This window comes from Trichoderma evansii (assembly GCF_050947405.1).
Source record: "Trichoderma evansii strain SZMC 28006 chromosome Unknown GGI43scaffold_11, whole genome shotgun sequence".
NCBI lineage: Eukaryota > Fungi > Ascomycota > Sordariomycetes > Hypocreales > Hypocreaceae > Trichoderma > Trichoderma evansii.
The window spans coordinates 917,479-932,844 of NW_028145195.1; the positions used below are offsets into that span (position 1 = coordinate 917,479).

Consider the following 15,366-nt stretch of genomic DNA (forward strand, 5'->3'; position numbering starts at 1 on the left):
GCCACCAGAGGACTCGTAAGGAGGATCCCGTTAGTTCACGGCCTTGTCTGAGTAGTTTCTACTTTGGCTCGATCATACTTCACATGCTCCATGGGGATAATTCTCGATTGGCTCTGGTACCCGGTACCTGGCTTGATGCGGTTCTAGCCCGTCTCCCTGGCAGCCTTAGAGCCTGTGCCGTGCCATCATCGATCCTGTGTGATTCTCACTAGCCACAGGCGCTGCGACGCGCCAGCCTTTTGCTTTCCCCAAGTATTTTGTACCGCATAATTGCTGGGCAGGTGGTAAGTGTACCAAGCTATCTCCTGCCTCAAAAGTGCCACCATCGCATTCGCGCTTTCCTCCTCTCCTCATCCTCGCCAGATCGTGACGAGTCTCTGATCGCGGCGCTTTTGTTCGCTTTTTGTATTAATCATCCACATTATTTGTTGGCGTCTTATATTTTTTCTGGGCTGTTTTCTCCCGTGTAGCCCTTGCCGACGACTTACTCCGCTCGAACTGATATTTTTCGCATAATCGCAAACAAATCAATTTACTCGTGGTGCTATTTCTGTATCATCTACGGCTTTCAAAAGTACAGCGAGCAGCTGGCCTCAAAATCACTCCTACCAGCTATAAGCTTGGAGGAGAGAGCAATTCCTATCTGACAGTCCTCTGCAGCTCTTCTTTTCAGTCTGGGGAAGCATGCTTAGAGCTTAGATCTAGACAGTAGGAACGCTTTCGCATCCTGTCCAAAGACACAATGGAGGGCTCGCACAACCAGCCAGTGAGGCGAGCTCAGACTTCTCTGTATGGGCTGCTCCCAATTTCCTCGCATCGCAGCTTTTAGACTAACCATTCGCCCTCTTTTAGAAACCCAGACGCTCCGTCAACAAGCTATCAGGTTAATGTCAAGCGCAATAAGACAAGGAAATGGGTCGAGGCTAAAGTCCAAAACTATGACGGCGATGACTGGGGAGCTGACGAATACGACGAGGAGTCTGATCCTGATCATGACTCCTCGGCTACTCCTCCTCCACACATCAACCCCTCGCTGCGCACCTTTTCCGGCACCGATCTGCTACACTCTCGCCACAACACGCCCAGTCCAGCCTCGAGCTTGAGTGCTTTGCCGTCGTTGCGATCACAAGTTCCGCAGCCTCCCGCTGTGCCACCAGCCAGCGAGTCTCCGCGCATTGCAGTTGCGTCGCCTGATGTGTCGGACCTATCGATTCGCAGCAACTCGGACTCGATTGCCAACGATCATGTAGTATCACCCCAGTCTGTGCAGGGGCGTGACGGCGATGGTAGCAATCAGTCGTTAGCCGGCATTGCCCAGCTGCCTTCGCAGGTCCAACAGCAACAACAAGGCCCAAGCGGCTTCAACGTGTCGCGCACTTCCAGCTTTGAACAGGCCGTGAAGCCCACGCCTACGCCTCCAGCTGCTGGCGATCGCTTCACGCCTCCTCTGAATTCTGCCACATCCCCACCGCTCGAAAACCAACCACCTCCCGTCATTTATTCTCCCGATAACTACAGTCGTCTTCCGGAGGATAATAAAGACCACGCGACTTTAGCGCTTGCTCCAACTACCACCGCTGGAAGCGATCAGGCTATATTCACTCCAAAACCTTTGTCCAGGGAAGATACACGCGATACCTGGGAAAGGGACGACGAGCCTTCCTCTCATTCTGACCAGCTTGGAGGCCTGGGAATTCATCCAGACGTTGTCGAGTCTCAGATTGACCGGGGGCGAATGTCTGTCAGCCCAAAGCTGCCAGACCTTTCACGCATGTCTGCGTTTGGAGCAGACCTCTTCTCATCGTCTACGAGCAACAATCTTCCAAAGGAACCCGTCATCAATGAAAACCAAGGGGACAGAGGTGAAGAGCCGGCTGTCAGTTCAACGGCTGCCCCTCCAGTTATTGACTACAGTCAAACCACTCCACCGGCCGAAGGCGAAGGCCACCCAGAGGTACCGGGTGATGCACCTGTCTCTCAGCCTGCTGATCTGTTTCCTGGCAGAAACATGCCCCCTATCCCTCCTTTGCGAACTCCTAGCCCCCATGAACCACGTACGGCCGTTCCCATATTTGACTCACAAGGCACGAAAATTACTCCAACAGAGCCTCTTCAGCCGGGCAGAGAAGAGTCTTTGGCAGACGTTGAGAATCCCCAGCTGTTCCAAAGAATGCAGACTTACAGCACCAACACATCGTCCCCCGTTAAAGATAGTCCCTTGAAAGAAAACGACGTGCTCAGCGATGAGATTATGCGGACCCTCAGCCCTTCAGGTGTAATTGCTGCTGAAGTCAAGCCTCTCAGCGATGGCCCTCAGCTGCATCCGGCGGGAGATCGGAGTGCCGTCAGAGAGAGCAGCTACACTCTTGGGGATTACGATAGCTACTGGGCAGATGCTGCAGCAGGCTTAGATGATGCATCGGCACCACCACCTGAGAATGTCACCACTCCACAGCCGCCTCAACAACCGGCACAGGAACACCAGCAAGGAGAGGGACAAGAGGACACACAGGACCCTCAGTCTTCACTCAGACGAAGATTTTCTTGGGAGGACGAGCAGCGCACCCCCACGGGCAAGGCTCAGACTCCTACTCCTCTGCCAGCCCCGCCAACTGATGATGGCTCCTCTGCTCCTGCGCTTCATCTTACTGCGCCGTCTGGCCAGGCGCTTGAGCCATCCGTGACGAACTTGAGTAACGAATCTCGTAGCCATAGCCCTGTATCCCAGCTGTCGCAGGCACCACCAGCGGGATCTGGCGTGGGTACACCACTGGCGCTTCAGACATCCATCCCGGGACAGGATTCGTCGCTCCCAGAGCCTCCTTCTCCAGTGTCTGTTTCTGTTCTCAGTGATAACCCTTCTACCACTGCCCGTGAACAGCCACACCTGTCCATTGCGGATGAGAAGCCGTTCGCTGACCGGGGATCCGTCAGTCTGGAGACGGGAACTCCACCTCTTGCAGAATCCCACCCGGCCGTATCTTCACCGACTTCTGCAGCATCTGTACCCGCTCCACAGACCCCTGTTCACAATGCGGCACACCCACAGGCCAAAGCAATGAACTTTAAGGACATCATGGCTTTGTCAACGCCTTCAGAGAGGATAGAAAAGTATGGCGAGGCGCGCCAGATTTTGGCCGCCAGAGACTCTGGCCTGGACACTTGGCTTGTGCACATGACCACGGAGCACCCTGAGCTCCCGGCGTCCAAGGCTGTTCCAGGCCAGGCGTCTCAATCTACTAACAATGCTGCTCTGCCGGCGGGATCTCAGCCCTCCGGTCAACAGCCCTATTACCAGCAGTCGCCAAGCACAGCCGGGCCACAGAGCGGCGGCGGTGGAGGTGCTCGTTCCAGGTTGGGCGGATTGTCGATGCCATCTCAGATGTCCGGCAGCGCGCTTAGCCACTCGGGCAAAGAGATTGGCAACAAGAGCAAGGAGTTCATGCATTCAGCTGGAAAGATGGGCAAGGGACTGTTGAGCAAGGGCAAAAGCAAACTGCGCGGAAGCGGGGACAAGGTATTTCATTGATTGATTTTCTCTCTAAAGACCCTACTCGCAGTGAGTGGGCCCAGTCTTCTTTCCTCTTCATTGTTTTCCCTTGACAGAATAATATTCTTCTCTCACTCTCGCTCACTCTGTCACTCTCTTACTACTTTCTGGATACAATTTCGGTTATCTTGAATGATGCTCTGAGATTAGAAATACTTGTATCCGCCCTTCCCTTTATATGGGGCTAAAAAAACAATTGGGGCATCATGATGTGTGAACCGTGGGCATATGAGATAGGAATTACACGGCAATACTCATTTGCCTCTTTTTTTTCTTTGAAAGCTTCTTCTGGTGCTTTCTCATCTTCACACCAACATTCCCCATATAATTCTCCTCCTGTCACACCCTCCTCTGCCACTGCCCATGGAACGAACTGCCTTTTTTCGGCTTCTCATAATGTGGTGAATGAATATTAATGCCTTCTTTTTCTTCTCACTAGGTCGATACAATTCCTCCGGAACACCCAGTTCCCCAAAAACCGCCCCGACGCTCGACATGGCGCTTCAGTCTCGAGCCAAGACCTCAGGACGATCCCGCCCCACATACCAACAGCGTTGAGATTATTGAGACGACTCCGCCACAGCTGCCCGACCCGTCCCCGATCTCACCCTTGAACGCCGCATCGGGCCCTGGATCGGCCTTTCCGTGGAACGTCGAGAACGACATCCCGAACCAAGACGTGTCGCCTGTAAAAGAATACGTCGACGATGATGAACATGTCAGATTGAACGAATTAGTAATCGCCAGTTCCTTCCTGCCTGGTGCTTATGCGTCAGCAGAACACGAGGAGGGCTTCTTCCCCGCTGGCCAGCCGGGGGCGTCGGACGTGAACTTGGACATGGTGACACCGGACGATTGGGTCATGGTGCAACACCAAGGCGAACAGAGCAGGGCCCAACGAATGTCCATGTCGCACAGAGCAATGGCGTCGAGCGAAATCTCGGGTCCTGGGGCTGCGATCGGTTCTAGAGTCGGAGCTGCAGCCGAAGCTAATGCGCCCCAACCTCAAGCCTGGCAGCCACCAACTCAAAACCAAACTCAAAACCAGCCCCAGAGCGGCCCGGATGCGCCCCAACGCAACTCATCCTTCATCGGTCTGCCACCTATCAGGAGAGGCTCAACGTTTGGCCCCAAGCCCAAGGCTCGACGGGCCACGGAGCGTTTCTCTCTGGACGATGACGACAACGCCGATGATGCCAATGGCTGGGCTGTTGCCGGCGCCGACGGTAATAATGGCGTTCACCCTGCTCAGCCTCTGGGCGGCGGCTTCGACAGGCCAACAGCTCCCGCAGAGGCTTTGATAAATACGAATAAAGCCCTTCCCCTTCAGCCAATGCAAGGGGTACCGCTGCCGACGGGCGCCGGCTTTAGTCAGGGGCAGACCCCTAATGCGGGTCGCCAGTACCAGCAACCACAGCAACAGCAACAGCCGCAGCAGCTGCAACAATATCCTGGAGGACCTAACCCTCAATTCGCCCAGATCGGCCCTCAAAACGTGCCTCCAGGAATGCCTGCGCCGATACTGAGTAGTTTAGTTCAGAAACCTCCGCCTACAGGCTCGTGGAAGCTAGAAGAAAGTCATCTAACTGCGCCACTTCAAGTCACCAAGAAGCGTTCTGGCACAGATATTGCACAGCAGTTTGCCTATAGCGCATACGACAAAGAGCTTGGTTTAGAATACCCAGCTGCCCCAATGCCTCCCGCTCTGGGCCCTTCAGGGCGATTCAGGAGCGACGTGCCTCCATCATCTGCTCGGCGTTATCCAGACTTGTTTTCTCTATCTCCTGCGCAAGACCCACGACAGCAGCACGCTCGAGGCCAAGGATATCCTCCTCCTGCTCAGATGCAACAAGGCCGCCCGCCTAGAGAAGGAGCAGCTGGTCCGCGGCAACAGCAACAGCAGCAGAGCGGACCAGAAAGCCCTGCGAGTGGTATGACAGCTGAGGATCGTGGCCGTAGGAGAAATTCTGGCATCTTCAGAGACATTGGAACGCGAATTGCGAGGGCGACCTCTAGAGAGCGCCGAAGCTCTGTTTCCGATGCCAGACCGCGAGGAGATGAATTATCTGAAGCCAGCGTGGCAACAGAAGACGCCTCGGATCGAAAGAGAAAGCGAGCCAGCTTTTTCGGGCTCGCTGGCCGCCCTACATCGGCAGATCAGGCTCCCCGAAATCAAGCGGGAGGTGAGGTGCCCACTGATTCTCACGAAGAGCGGAAGCGCTCTCTATTTAGTGGCGCACAACTCAAGATTGGTCCTGGTAATTTCTCTCGCTCGTCTACCTCAAATTCTGCGTTTGAGCAAGCTGCTAGTCCTGGTGGCGAAGCAAATCCGCACAAGAGGAGGATATCCGACATCGCCAAAGTATCCGGCATTGCAGGCCTGTTTGGTCGCTCCCGCCAAGATCGGTCTTCATTAGGCGCAATGCCCACCTCTCAACAGAGCATTGACCAAAGTCAGGCCTTTCAACCGTCGATTCAGGCACCACCTATGCAATTGCCGTCTTTGGACTTTGCATCTGACCCGCTGGAATCTATGTCTAGCTTGGGATTCGAAGAATCATTTCAGGATTACCGTCATGAAGAGCAGCCTGCTCAGAAGCATCTTGTTAACTCTCAACTTCACTCTGCTCCTCCTGACAACTTTATCAACCCTCAAGCCAGAGCAGTCTCTCCGCTGTCCAATATTGTGAGCGCCCAAGAGGGGGCAGTTCCTGTAGTAATGGCATCGCCTCCAATTAATTTGGGCCAGAGCAACCCGCAAATCGACCAAGATCTTGCGGGCGGCGAGGATTTGGAAGCGCCGCCTGGGCTCAATGCGGACTCGATGGACGAAAAGACTCCCAAGCTTCAGGATTTCATTTTCCAAGAAAAGATGGCCGCTCTCCAACTTAACGGATTGGATGATAACGTGAGCGAAGAAGAAATTTCAAGATCACAAACAGTGTCTCCAGACATATCCATATCGTCCAACCACAAGGCGGAGGAGCACATCACTGAGCGAAATGAGATTTTGATTACGCCGCCTCCTGAGACGTCTCTTCCTGCACCTGCGGATTCTACGGTTCCAAAGGATCTACCACCATCGATCCATTCTTTCCCATCCGTCTCTTCGCTTCGTGAAAAGTCGGACGCCAAGTCTGTTCAGCAGGAAGAAATCTCTGTGCACCAAGCCAAAGAAGAAGAAGCGGCAATTTCTCGTGAACCTTCGCCACAGATTGCAAAGTCGGAGGTATCCAGCAAAGTTGCAACGCCGGCATCTGAGCACCGGCAGCTGCACTCACCAGCCTTGGCGGCTGTGAAGCTGTCAGAGACGCAAAACTCTGAGCCGCCAGCCACTCCCCAGCCTCTAGTTCAGCCTGAATCCCAGCAAAGACCAGAGTCTCAAGCTCAAACCGAGTCTCAGCAACAGCCCGAGCCTCAGCAACAGCCCGAGCCTCAGCAACAGCCCGAGCCTCAGCAACAGTCCGAGCCTCAACAAAACCCCGAGCCTCAACAGCGACCTATATCTCAGCAGCGACTTGAATCCGAGCAACGATCCGAGTTTCAGCAACGACCTGAATCTCAACAACGTCCTTTATCTCAGCAGCGGCCCATGTCCCAGCAGAGGCCTCCACTGGCACCGGACCAGAGACAGCAGTTTCAGCAATTCCATGCCCAGGTATCAAGTGTACCTTTCGATGGTAATCAACTAGTGCAGCAGAGACCTCAATACCCACCTTCAGTAAGCGTCTCCAACGCTTCCATTACTTCAGAGGCATCAACTCCAGTCTATAGCACCCAACAATCCGGATCACAGAATCTCTTCCCAGGACTTCCCGTCCCACCTGGGCGAGCATTTACACAGCCTCCAGATGGTTCGGCTCAACAGAAAGAAAACCAGGGATCGCGATGGAAGGGATTTAGGAATCGAGTGACGGAGCAAATTTCCCAAAAGTCGCAGCCGCAGCAGCCGCAGCCGCAGCCACCGCAATTACAGCAGCAACAGAGCCAGGGCAAGACTCCCGTAGGAGAGAAGATCAAAGGCAACAAGCTGCTAGGAGCTCTCAGGCGAACGTCCAAGCAGTCAGAGCCAATCCAAACCCAAAGCCTTGAGCCTTCTCCCAGCTCCAGACAGCCTCCACACCCGATCCCACAGCCTCATCCGCAAGGATATCAACCGCAGCCGGGACAAATGCAAGGGCAGCGACCTCCTGGTAACCAGTATCTGCAGCCGTCTATGCAGCCCCCTAATCTTCCTAGGTCGAAGACCATGCCCGCTGGACCTGTACAGCAACAGGGCGCGCCGCCGCAAGGCCAACCACGTTCATCAGAGCCACGTTACGAGAGCGTCCCAATTCCCAGAGGGTATGCAGCAGTGCACGGCGAAGGGAGAATAGTAGCATCGCCATATCAACCAAATCCTCGACAACAAATGCCACATGGCCAGTTTGCTCCTCTACCACCACATATGCAGCATCAGCAACAGCAGCAGCAGCACCCGCATTTCTACCCTCAACAACAGCCGCAACGACAATGGCAGGGAGCCCACCCTCCACCCATGAGTTATCAGCATCAGCATCAGCCTCAGCATCAGCATCAGCCCCAGCCTCAGCATCAGCCGCATCAATATCACGGAGGCCAGCAGTCACCTCCAATGATTCAAGGCCCAGTTTCGGCACCTTTACCTCATGAGAGACCTCTTCATATGAGATTTCCATCCGATCCTCGGTCCGACTTCTTTAATTCTCAGAGCCCCAGCTCGCTGAATACCCAACACAATAGACATAATTCTCAAGGTAGCCAGAACAGCAGAGTTGGACTACCACGGCCTCCCAGCGATTTGGGCAGCAATCTGGGAAAATCGCAATCGGCCAGTCCACAACCATCTGAGAGAGATAATCTACCTGTTGTGAATGGTCTTCGCTCTGTTTCACGAAGTCCAGCTGTGTCGGTCGGAGCCGATCAGAAGCCTGATTTGAAATCCGAGACAAAGTCAGATAAGACTGCTGGGTCGACTCGGCCTTCAAGCCTTGGCATAGATGTAGAAAAGGCTCAGCAGCTTGAAGAGGATGATCTTTATTCTGCTACACCCAGGAAGCTAGAAAATGGCGTGCAGCCCACTGTATCTCGAACCATGTCGAATGAACAGGCAGAAAGCTCAGCAGCTGGAGCCGCACAGGCAAGCGTGAAGCGATCTAATACCGTGATGGCAGAGTTGGAGGACACCGAAGAAGCACGCAAACGAGCCATTAGACTGGCATCACAAGAGGAGAAGATATTCTACGAGCCTGAGGACGAGATGCCCAAAATGAGTGCGACTAGTTATCCCGGCCAAGAATGGAATCCGTTTGGCGAACAAGAGTTTGGCGACTGGAGAGAAGAGTGAACTATTGAGTTCACGGTACATATGACAAATTGCTATCCATTTATTTCTCTTCACATTTTTTCTTTTTTTTTTTCCTTACATATTTAATTCAGCTCTGTAGTTTCTCCTTAGAGAAGACATATGTGTCAATTCAGATACCCAATTCATTTTCATTTGTACAAATGGCATGGATGAGAAAGATGGAAGAGAAGAGCGAGTTTGACCAAAGAAAGAAATTGGACGCTATTACAATGGGAAATGGTCATGTAAATTATACAAAGATACAATCATAATTGAAACAAGTGTGTATACCTTTTTATGTTTATTGAACTCGTTTTAAGCAGACCATGTTTGCTAAAACCAACCTGTGTTGAACAATATTCTATTACTTTGACTCATAAGAGGTATATATGCCTATCATGAATAGATCTTACATCTTTTATCCTTTAGCAGATTGCTACTTTTATGTTGCTAGAATCTGGGAAGCTCTGGAATCAGTGATAAAGACGGTTTGCTCAGTTATTCGAAGATTTAAGGAATTTCATCATGAGGCATGGATAGTTATGATATAGGCGTCTGTATTCTATTGGCTAGACAAGCTGTCTCTATGTTGAATAGAGAAAGAAAGATAAGAAAAAGAAAGAAAAGTCTCCCTGCTATTTACGTCTCAGGGATCTGCCGTTGCAGCAAACTCATTATTTACTAGGTGTACTCTTGATGAACCCAACACCTACTCCGTAGTCGGTTTATTATTCCCCGTAATTAATGTCCTCATCAGTGCTACTAAATTGTTTAGCTATGATATAATACTTAGATGGTGATGATACTCACTTTTCACATTCATCATTGCCTGCTCCATAGCTGGTTTAATGGCCACCATCGATCCTAAATGGTTTAGCGATATTACGATTGGCCCGTGGATGGCGGCGATACATACGAATCACATCTGTCTTCGCCAGCGTTGCCTGTGTAGGAGCACCTACCCGGGCAGTGCTGCACCAAGGAAACAGTACGATTACCGCTGCAGCGGAAGAGGTCCCACAAAGGGTCCTTGCCTTCTCTTCCAGCGAGGGTTTCTGCATTCTTCAGGTTCCGAATCCAAAAGTCGCTGGTATCTATAAAGGGCTCAGCGGTGAGCGATTTAGGTAATCAACGCCGGTGCTTCACTCACCACGACTGAGAATGGTTGAGCCGCATTGAAAGCCTGAGTCGCAGGTCCATTGGGCTGAGGCAAGGGTGGCAAGAGCCAACGAGATGGTGCTAATAGCAAATTTCATTTTGATGAGTTGGGAAAAAGATGAGTGATAGAGATGGAAAGTGGTTTCTGAATTTAAGTTGCTGTTGCAAACTGGGTTTCCTATAACGGAGGCAATTGCTTGCTTAGATACCTGAAATATTGCTACGTACAAATCCCAAATCCTTTGGTTTGAAAACAGGAAGAGCACATGCCTAAACTTAACAGCTGATGATACGTTGTATGGCCTTGGAAATTCTACTGTGTCATACTTCATGTCGTGTTCTGACATATTTTTCAGCCATGTCTTGTCTCCTCAGGTCTGATTCTGTTGCCTGCTGATGTTCATCATGAAAGGCATCCGGCTCGAGGCTTAAGTTAAGAAACTCAATGTATATGACTATAAGCATGAAATGGACGCAGATTCTAACTCAAACATGATTGGTGAAGGAACCTTTTTGGTGAAGGCTTGGTGAGGGCTCGTTGATGACTCCCTTTGCAGTGTCTCGCCTTGCAGTGCCTCGCTGTGCTATGTCTCACTGCGCTGTATATTCTACCATCACCACATACCAGCGGAATAGATATAATTGTATCCTGTAAGTAGACACTTAATTTTAATAAGACAGCATTGTTGAACACTAAAGCCTAGCGAGATGCGAGATCAAGCGACGGTCCGAAAATAAGTATTCCAGATGCAAAGCACTTCAAAGACAAGACCATGGGGTTTTTATAAAACATTGACTTGTTTGATGAAGGCTACTATAGCTCAATCTGCGGATATGGAAAAGGAGTCATAACAATACGGCGTTCATCAAGGTACAATACAACATTAATATCATCGATAGAAATCTCATAAGAGCCATCCATGGCTACGCCTGCGTAATTTTATCAGAGATTTATTCTAATCAGATCCAGAAGAGGAATATGTTTTTATCAAAAAAGAATTAGTAATATTTGGGCCGTTCTAAAGCCATTCTCTTTTTCTTTTCTGATTAATTTCTTGCCTTTTCTCGCCTTCTCTCTCTTTTCCCATTAGCGAACAAGCATATTGATTATATTCACATGGCTCGTCGCGGTCGGTTAGTAACTAATTCCTGCCTTGGGTAATGCAGCGGCACTTCCGGCGACGTAGATGAAATGATGACGGAATCGGTTGGTCTAGCGGGTTGGCACAAGCCTCACGTCACGAAAAGAGAAAATGTCATCAAGCGCACTCCATATGCGGTACGGAAGTGGTAATATGATTTGGGACTAGACTGGTTTGCGCTCATCTTCATTTGACGTACGCAGTACAAAGTATGATGCCTTTTTTCTGAGCGCTTCGGCAATAGAGAGGCCAGATGGCGACTGTGACGGTGACGCGTTTACACTACGCAAGTCAAGTTGATACTGTACAAATGTCACCCTTCAGGTACTTTTTAAGTAGAACTGGGGAATATCGCTTTTTTGGATGTGCCTTTTCCTTGAAATGCTTGAAAGCGGCTAGCTCGCACGCAAGGTAGGCGATTGGGAGCTGCTCTTTTTGCATCTGTACGGGGTAATAACACGCTGCTTAACATTAGTACCGACGAACTGGTATTAGTAGTACTTTGTATCCGTAGCTGCTCCATATATCTCAATGTAGAGGACTTGTGATGGACTTTGGTTACGAGCGCGCTCGTATGCAATGGATTGGAAAGTGTGATACGAGGCCGCTGAGATGGGGCGCGCGCAAATTGTGCCTGATGATCCTCGTCAGTTTCAGGTAGTGGATTTGCAATGGCGCAGAGAGAGCGCATCGCTCTAAACAAGGCACTCGCGCGGCTGCTTTTTTCCCTGGAAAATACGAGCGAGTAGGCAGTAATACCACCTGCTGCTAGGGGATGAATCAACGGTATACGGGTACCTGTGGACGAGCGGGAGGATTTTGCGGAGTAGCAGTGGCTTTATCGATGAATTGCTCCGTAGATGCGTTGGACTTTTGTTTTGGGGGGGGGCCGATAGTTGGGCCTGTCTGTGGCGAGTGCGCGGGGGCCAGCTATTGATTGATGCTTGTGATATTCATTGATGTGACGAAAGACGGCGATTCGAAATCAATTGGCTGGACCGGTGATGACGATGTACTGGTTTTGCTTGCAGACACGACGTGTTATGTGTTGTTTCATGCGTTGTTCTTGTCTTTGTTGCGCTCACAGGCTCAAAGCAAGGAGGAAGTCATCAGGTAAGCCTCGGAAGCAATTGAAGGGCTCAATTGGCTCTCTTATCAAAAAGCGAGGATGCACAAAAGAGGCCAAGATGCTGACTGGTATGGAGGCGACAGGCTAACGGCACCGGCTATGGGTCACTCTAGGCGCCCCAAGCACCAAGCAGCGAGATACCCCTGCATCTGAGAACACCTGACGCGCCTTTGCAGGGCCTGGATTGCGCTGTACGCGCTGTAGGGGAGCAAGGCAGCTGGTCTCTTTCTGCGCAGGCGTCATGTACCGCGATGGAGCCTCGTCCCTGGTACGAGGCCCGGAGTTTAGACATGTATCGAGCAGCTGCATGCGAGACGCTCCTTGTTAATGGCTGCAGGTGAGGAACCTTCTTGTGCAGGTGCAGTAGTACCGCGTACTATCGGAAGAAGTCACAGAAGTGTCACCCAGGGGTAGCCGTCGTTGCTTGTTCCAATATTTCAAACTGAATACGACAAAGCGTAAAAGCGAAGCTGAGCTGGTTTTTCCCTCGCTGCCGGCAATTGGGAGCTTTGGCCTCTTTAGCCGCCAGAAAATAATATAATAGTGACATTCAAAAAAGAATTAAAGGAAAAAAGGAAATAAAGGATCGAGACCAGCATCTGGACCGTGCGCACAGGCCGGGTACAGGATACATGCGCAGTTACGGATCGCTGCCGCCTTGACAACTTCCAAGATACTACCCCAAGTATCGAGTACGGGCCCCTGCGTGTTGATGGTAGCGTCGTAGCGGCAGGCCTCCGCCATTGGCTGTTTTGCATACAGTACTGCGTTTTACAGTGTTTGACAGCGTTTTGGCTGGCCGTGATGGAGATGCTGCGTTAGTCTTGCACCAAAGAAGAACCGAGAGAGCTGCAAGAAAGATACCTAAGAAAGCACCTAGGAAAGCACCTAAGAAGGCGCCTAAAAGAAACAAGACCGAGCTGAGAAACAAGAGCCACGTCAAGTGAGATAAAAGTCTCAGCCGCGGTGCCGCTCCAAAAAAAGGAAGTACTGCCTAATCAGGGTTAGGGTTATCGCGGGCTGCTCAGCGAAGGCGCTAGCGTCTGCAGGTACCTTTGCATGTCACTCTGGGCCTTTTCTCCTCAGGTATCAACCATCACCAACTGCTTTTCCTTTGTTTGCTCGCGATCGCTTCATGCTGCAATATCATCTACTGTGCAACATACTACAGCATACATATACATACAAACCCAACACCGCAGCTGTCACGTCACAAGTCACAAAAGCTGGGGGCCCTGCTCCAACCTTGCGATCCCTTGACTCGCCTTTTTGTTCCACCTGCCCTGGCTATCTATGTACGACGCTCATCCATGTGCCTCGTGGAGCTGTGCTGCTGCATCAAGGTCTCCACCGGCTAGGCCAAAAGTGCCCTTGGCGATAGATGAACCGCGCAGGGCAAAGAGGCAGAGAGAGGCCAACCAAGTTTTAGTGACGAGGGAACCTCCAGATCGGCTGGGCCGCCTGATTCCATTTGACGTAGTCCGTATGCACTGGGCATTGCATCAACCAGCCTATTTGATTCAAACCTAGTCAGTCATCATGATCATGGCAATATTCCCCAGCGCTACTGGCACTACTACCTAGTACTGCTTCATGCTTTTTCTCAGCTAACCAGTCAACTTACTCGGGAACAGACCTTATTTTATCAATTTCCCCTCTCCATCTCACATCATCAGCACCCCAGCTCTCTCGTCGCGTTTCTCCTCACTTTTCGGCACGGCATCAACAGATGCGCAACGAGAGACGAGCCGGGGCATCGAATTCTGCCGAGTGACGCTCCGCCACCAGGCCTGGTCCAAAGCCCGCTCCATTGGGTGAAAACGAGGCTTGAGCGTGGCGCTGCCGGCTCTCCTTGCTTCTCGACTGGCACCATCACAGGAGCTAGCATCCAGCTTCTCCAGACTAGGTAGTACTAGTACCTGCTAAGTACTGTAGCCCAGTGCGGCTTGCGCGAGAAGCCAAGCTTGGGGCCTTCTTTTTGCCTCCCGCGCAAAGAAAAAGACGCCATTTGACAACGGGCAGAGCGAAAGAGAGGCTATTCGCCGCCCGCTTCCCTCCCTCATAGGCCAAGCACGGCACCCCTCACAAGAGGCTTTGTACGCTTCCCATCCATCTATCAACCTTACTCCTCCCATCTACTACTCCGTACAACACCACGACTCGGGTGAGGCTAACAAATTCAATATCGACCTCTTGCGACACGACAAACAAAGACACCTCATTCAACGAATACCAAAGACAAGGCGAGAAAGGCGAGAAACGTTGCAGCAGCTGCAGCACCGACGGCGTCGTACTCGTATACGCGCCCTAGACCCTTTTGCGGCACCCTTTCCCTCGCCCGTTTTTTATTGCACATCCTTGGCTTGTGCGCTGCCAAATCTTCTCTACCGTGTGCCGCGCTTCCTTTTTCCGACCGACCTCCTTTATTACCAGCTCCGTAGTCCGGCATCCGACAACGCCGTCTTAGCTCTCTTTGTTCCTTGATTTTATTTTATTTTTTCTTTCTGGTCTTCCCAGTCTCAGAATCCCTCCGTCGCTCTCTGTTCGACGCTCTGTTAGGTCTCTCTATCAGATCAGCCTCTCGCTTTTTAGTATTCCCCATTCGGGTATCCGCAATATCGTTCTGCGCGCGTTCAGCGCCACATACGCTTGGCGCCATTTTCCCTGCGAACTTTCTTTGTTCCCATTTAGCACTCCTTTCGACTTCTTTTTCTTTTCGATACCTGCATAGTACATCCTTTTACCTCTAGTACTACACCTATTCGCCATACCATACTTCGCAACCTTTACAACCTTTTATTAATCCGATTGCGGCCAGCGGCAAGCTAGTGCTGGACTCTTTGCTTGCTGCTTTCTCAACCGTATTCTACTCTGCTTTTATTTCTTCATTTCCCAACTCCTCATCCTCCGACATCTAACCTCTCTTCCGCCATCCTCCCCCAGAGGGCCTTTGGAGTTTGTATTTTATTCTCTTCTGCCATCAGGCGACAGCAACAAAACGAACACGAATACGGAAAACAAC

The 15,366-nt window shown here is 51.2% G+C and overlaps 2 protein-coding genes across 2 annotated transcripts; one reads left to right on the forward strand and one right to left on the reverse strand.

The window, feature by feature from the left end:
• Window positions 1-477: 477 nt before the first annotated feature.
• Window positions 478-9,048, forward strand: GGI43DRAFT_62416 (uncharacterized protein). The gene is made up of 3 exons (XM_083210084.1): window positions 478-789; window positions 853-3,517; window positions 3,990-9,048. Exons 1-3 carry the CDS (start codon window positions 743-745, stop codon window positions 8,913-8,915), a joined length of 7,638 nt encoding a protein of 2,545 aa, XP_083060305.1. The 5' UTR covers window positions 478-742; the 3' UTR covers window positions 8,916-9,048.
• A 400-nt stretch (window positions 9,049-9,448) lies between these two features.
• GGI43DRAFT_406701 (uncharacterized protein) lies at window positions 9,449-10,309 on the reverse strand. The gene is made up of 4 exons (XM_083206157.1): window positions 10,066-10,309; window positions 9,832-10,009; window positions 9,726-9,779; window positions 9,449-9,674 (listed from the first exon to the last, which is right to left on the reverse strand). The coding sequence occupies exons 1-3, from the start codon at window positions 10,169-10,171 to the stop codon at window positions 9,761-9,763; spliced, it is 303 nt and encodes a 100-aa protein (XP_083060306.1). The 5' UTR covers window positions 10,172-10,309; the 3' UTR covers window positions 9,449-9,674; window positions 9,726-9,760.
• Between the last annotated feature and the right edge of the window lie 5,057 nt (window positions 10,310-15,366).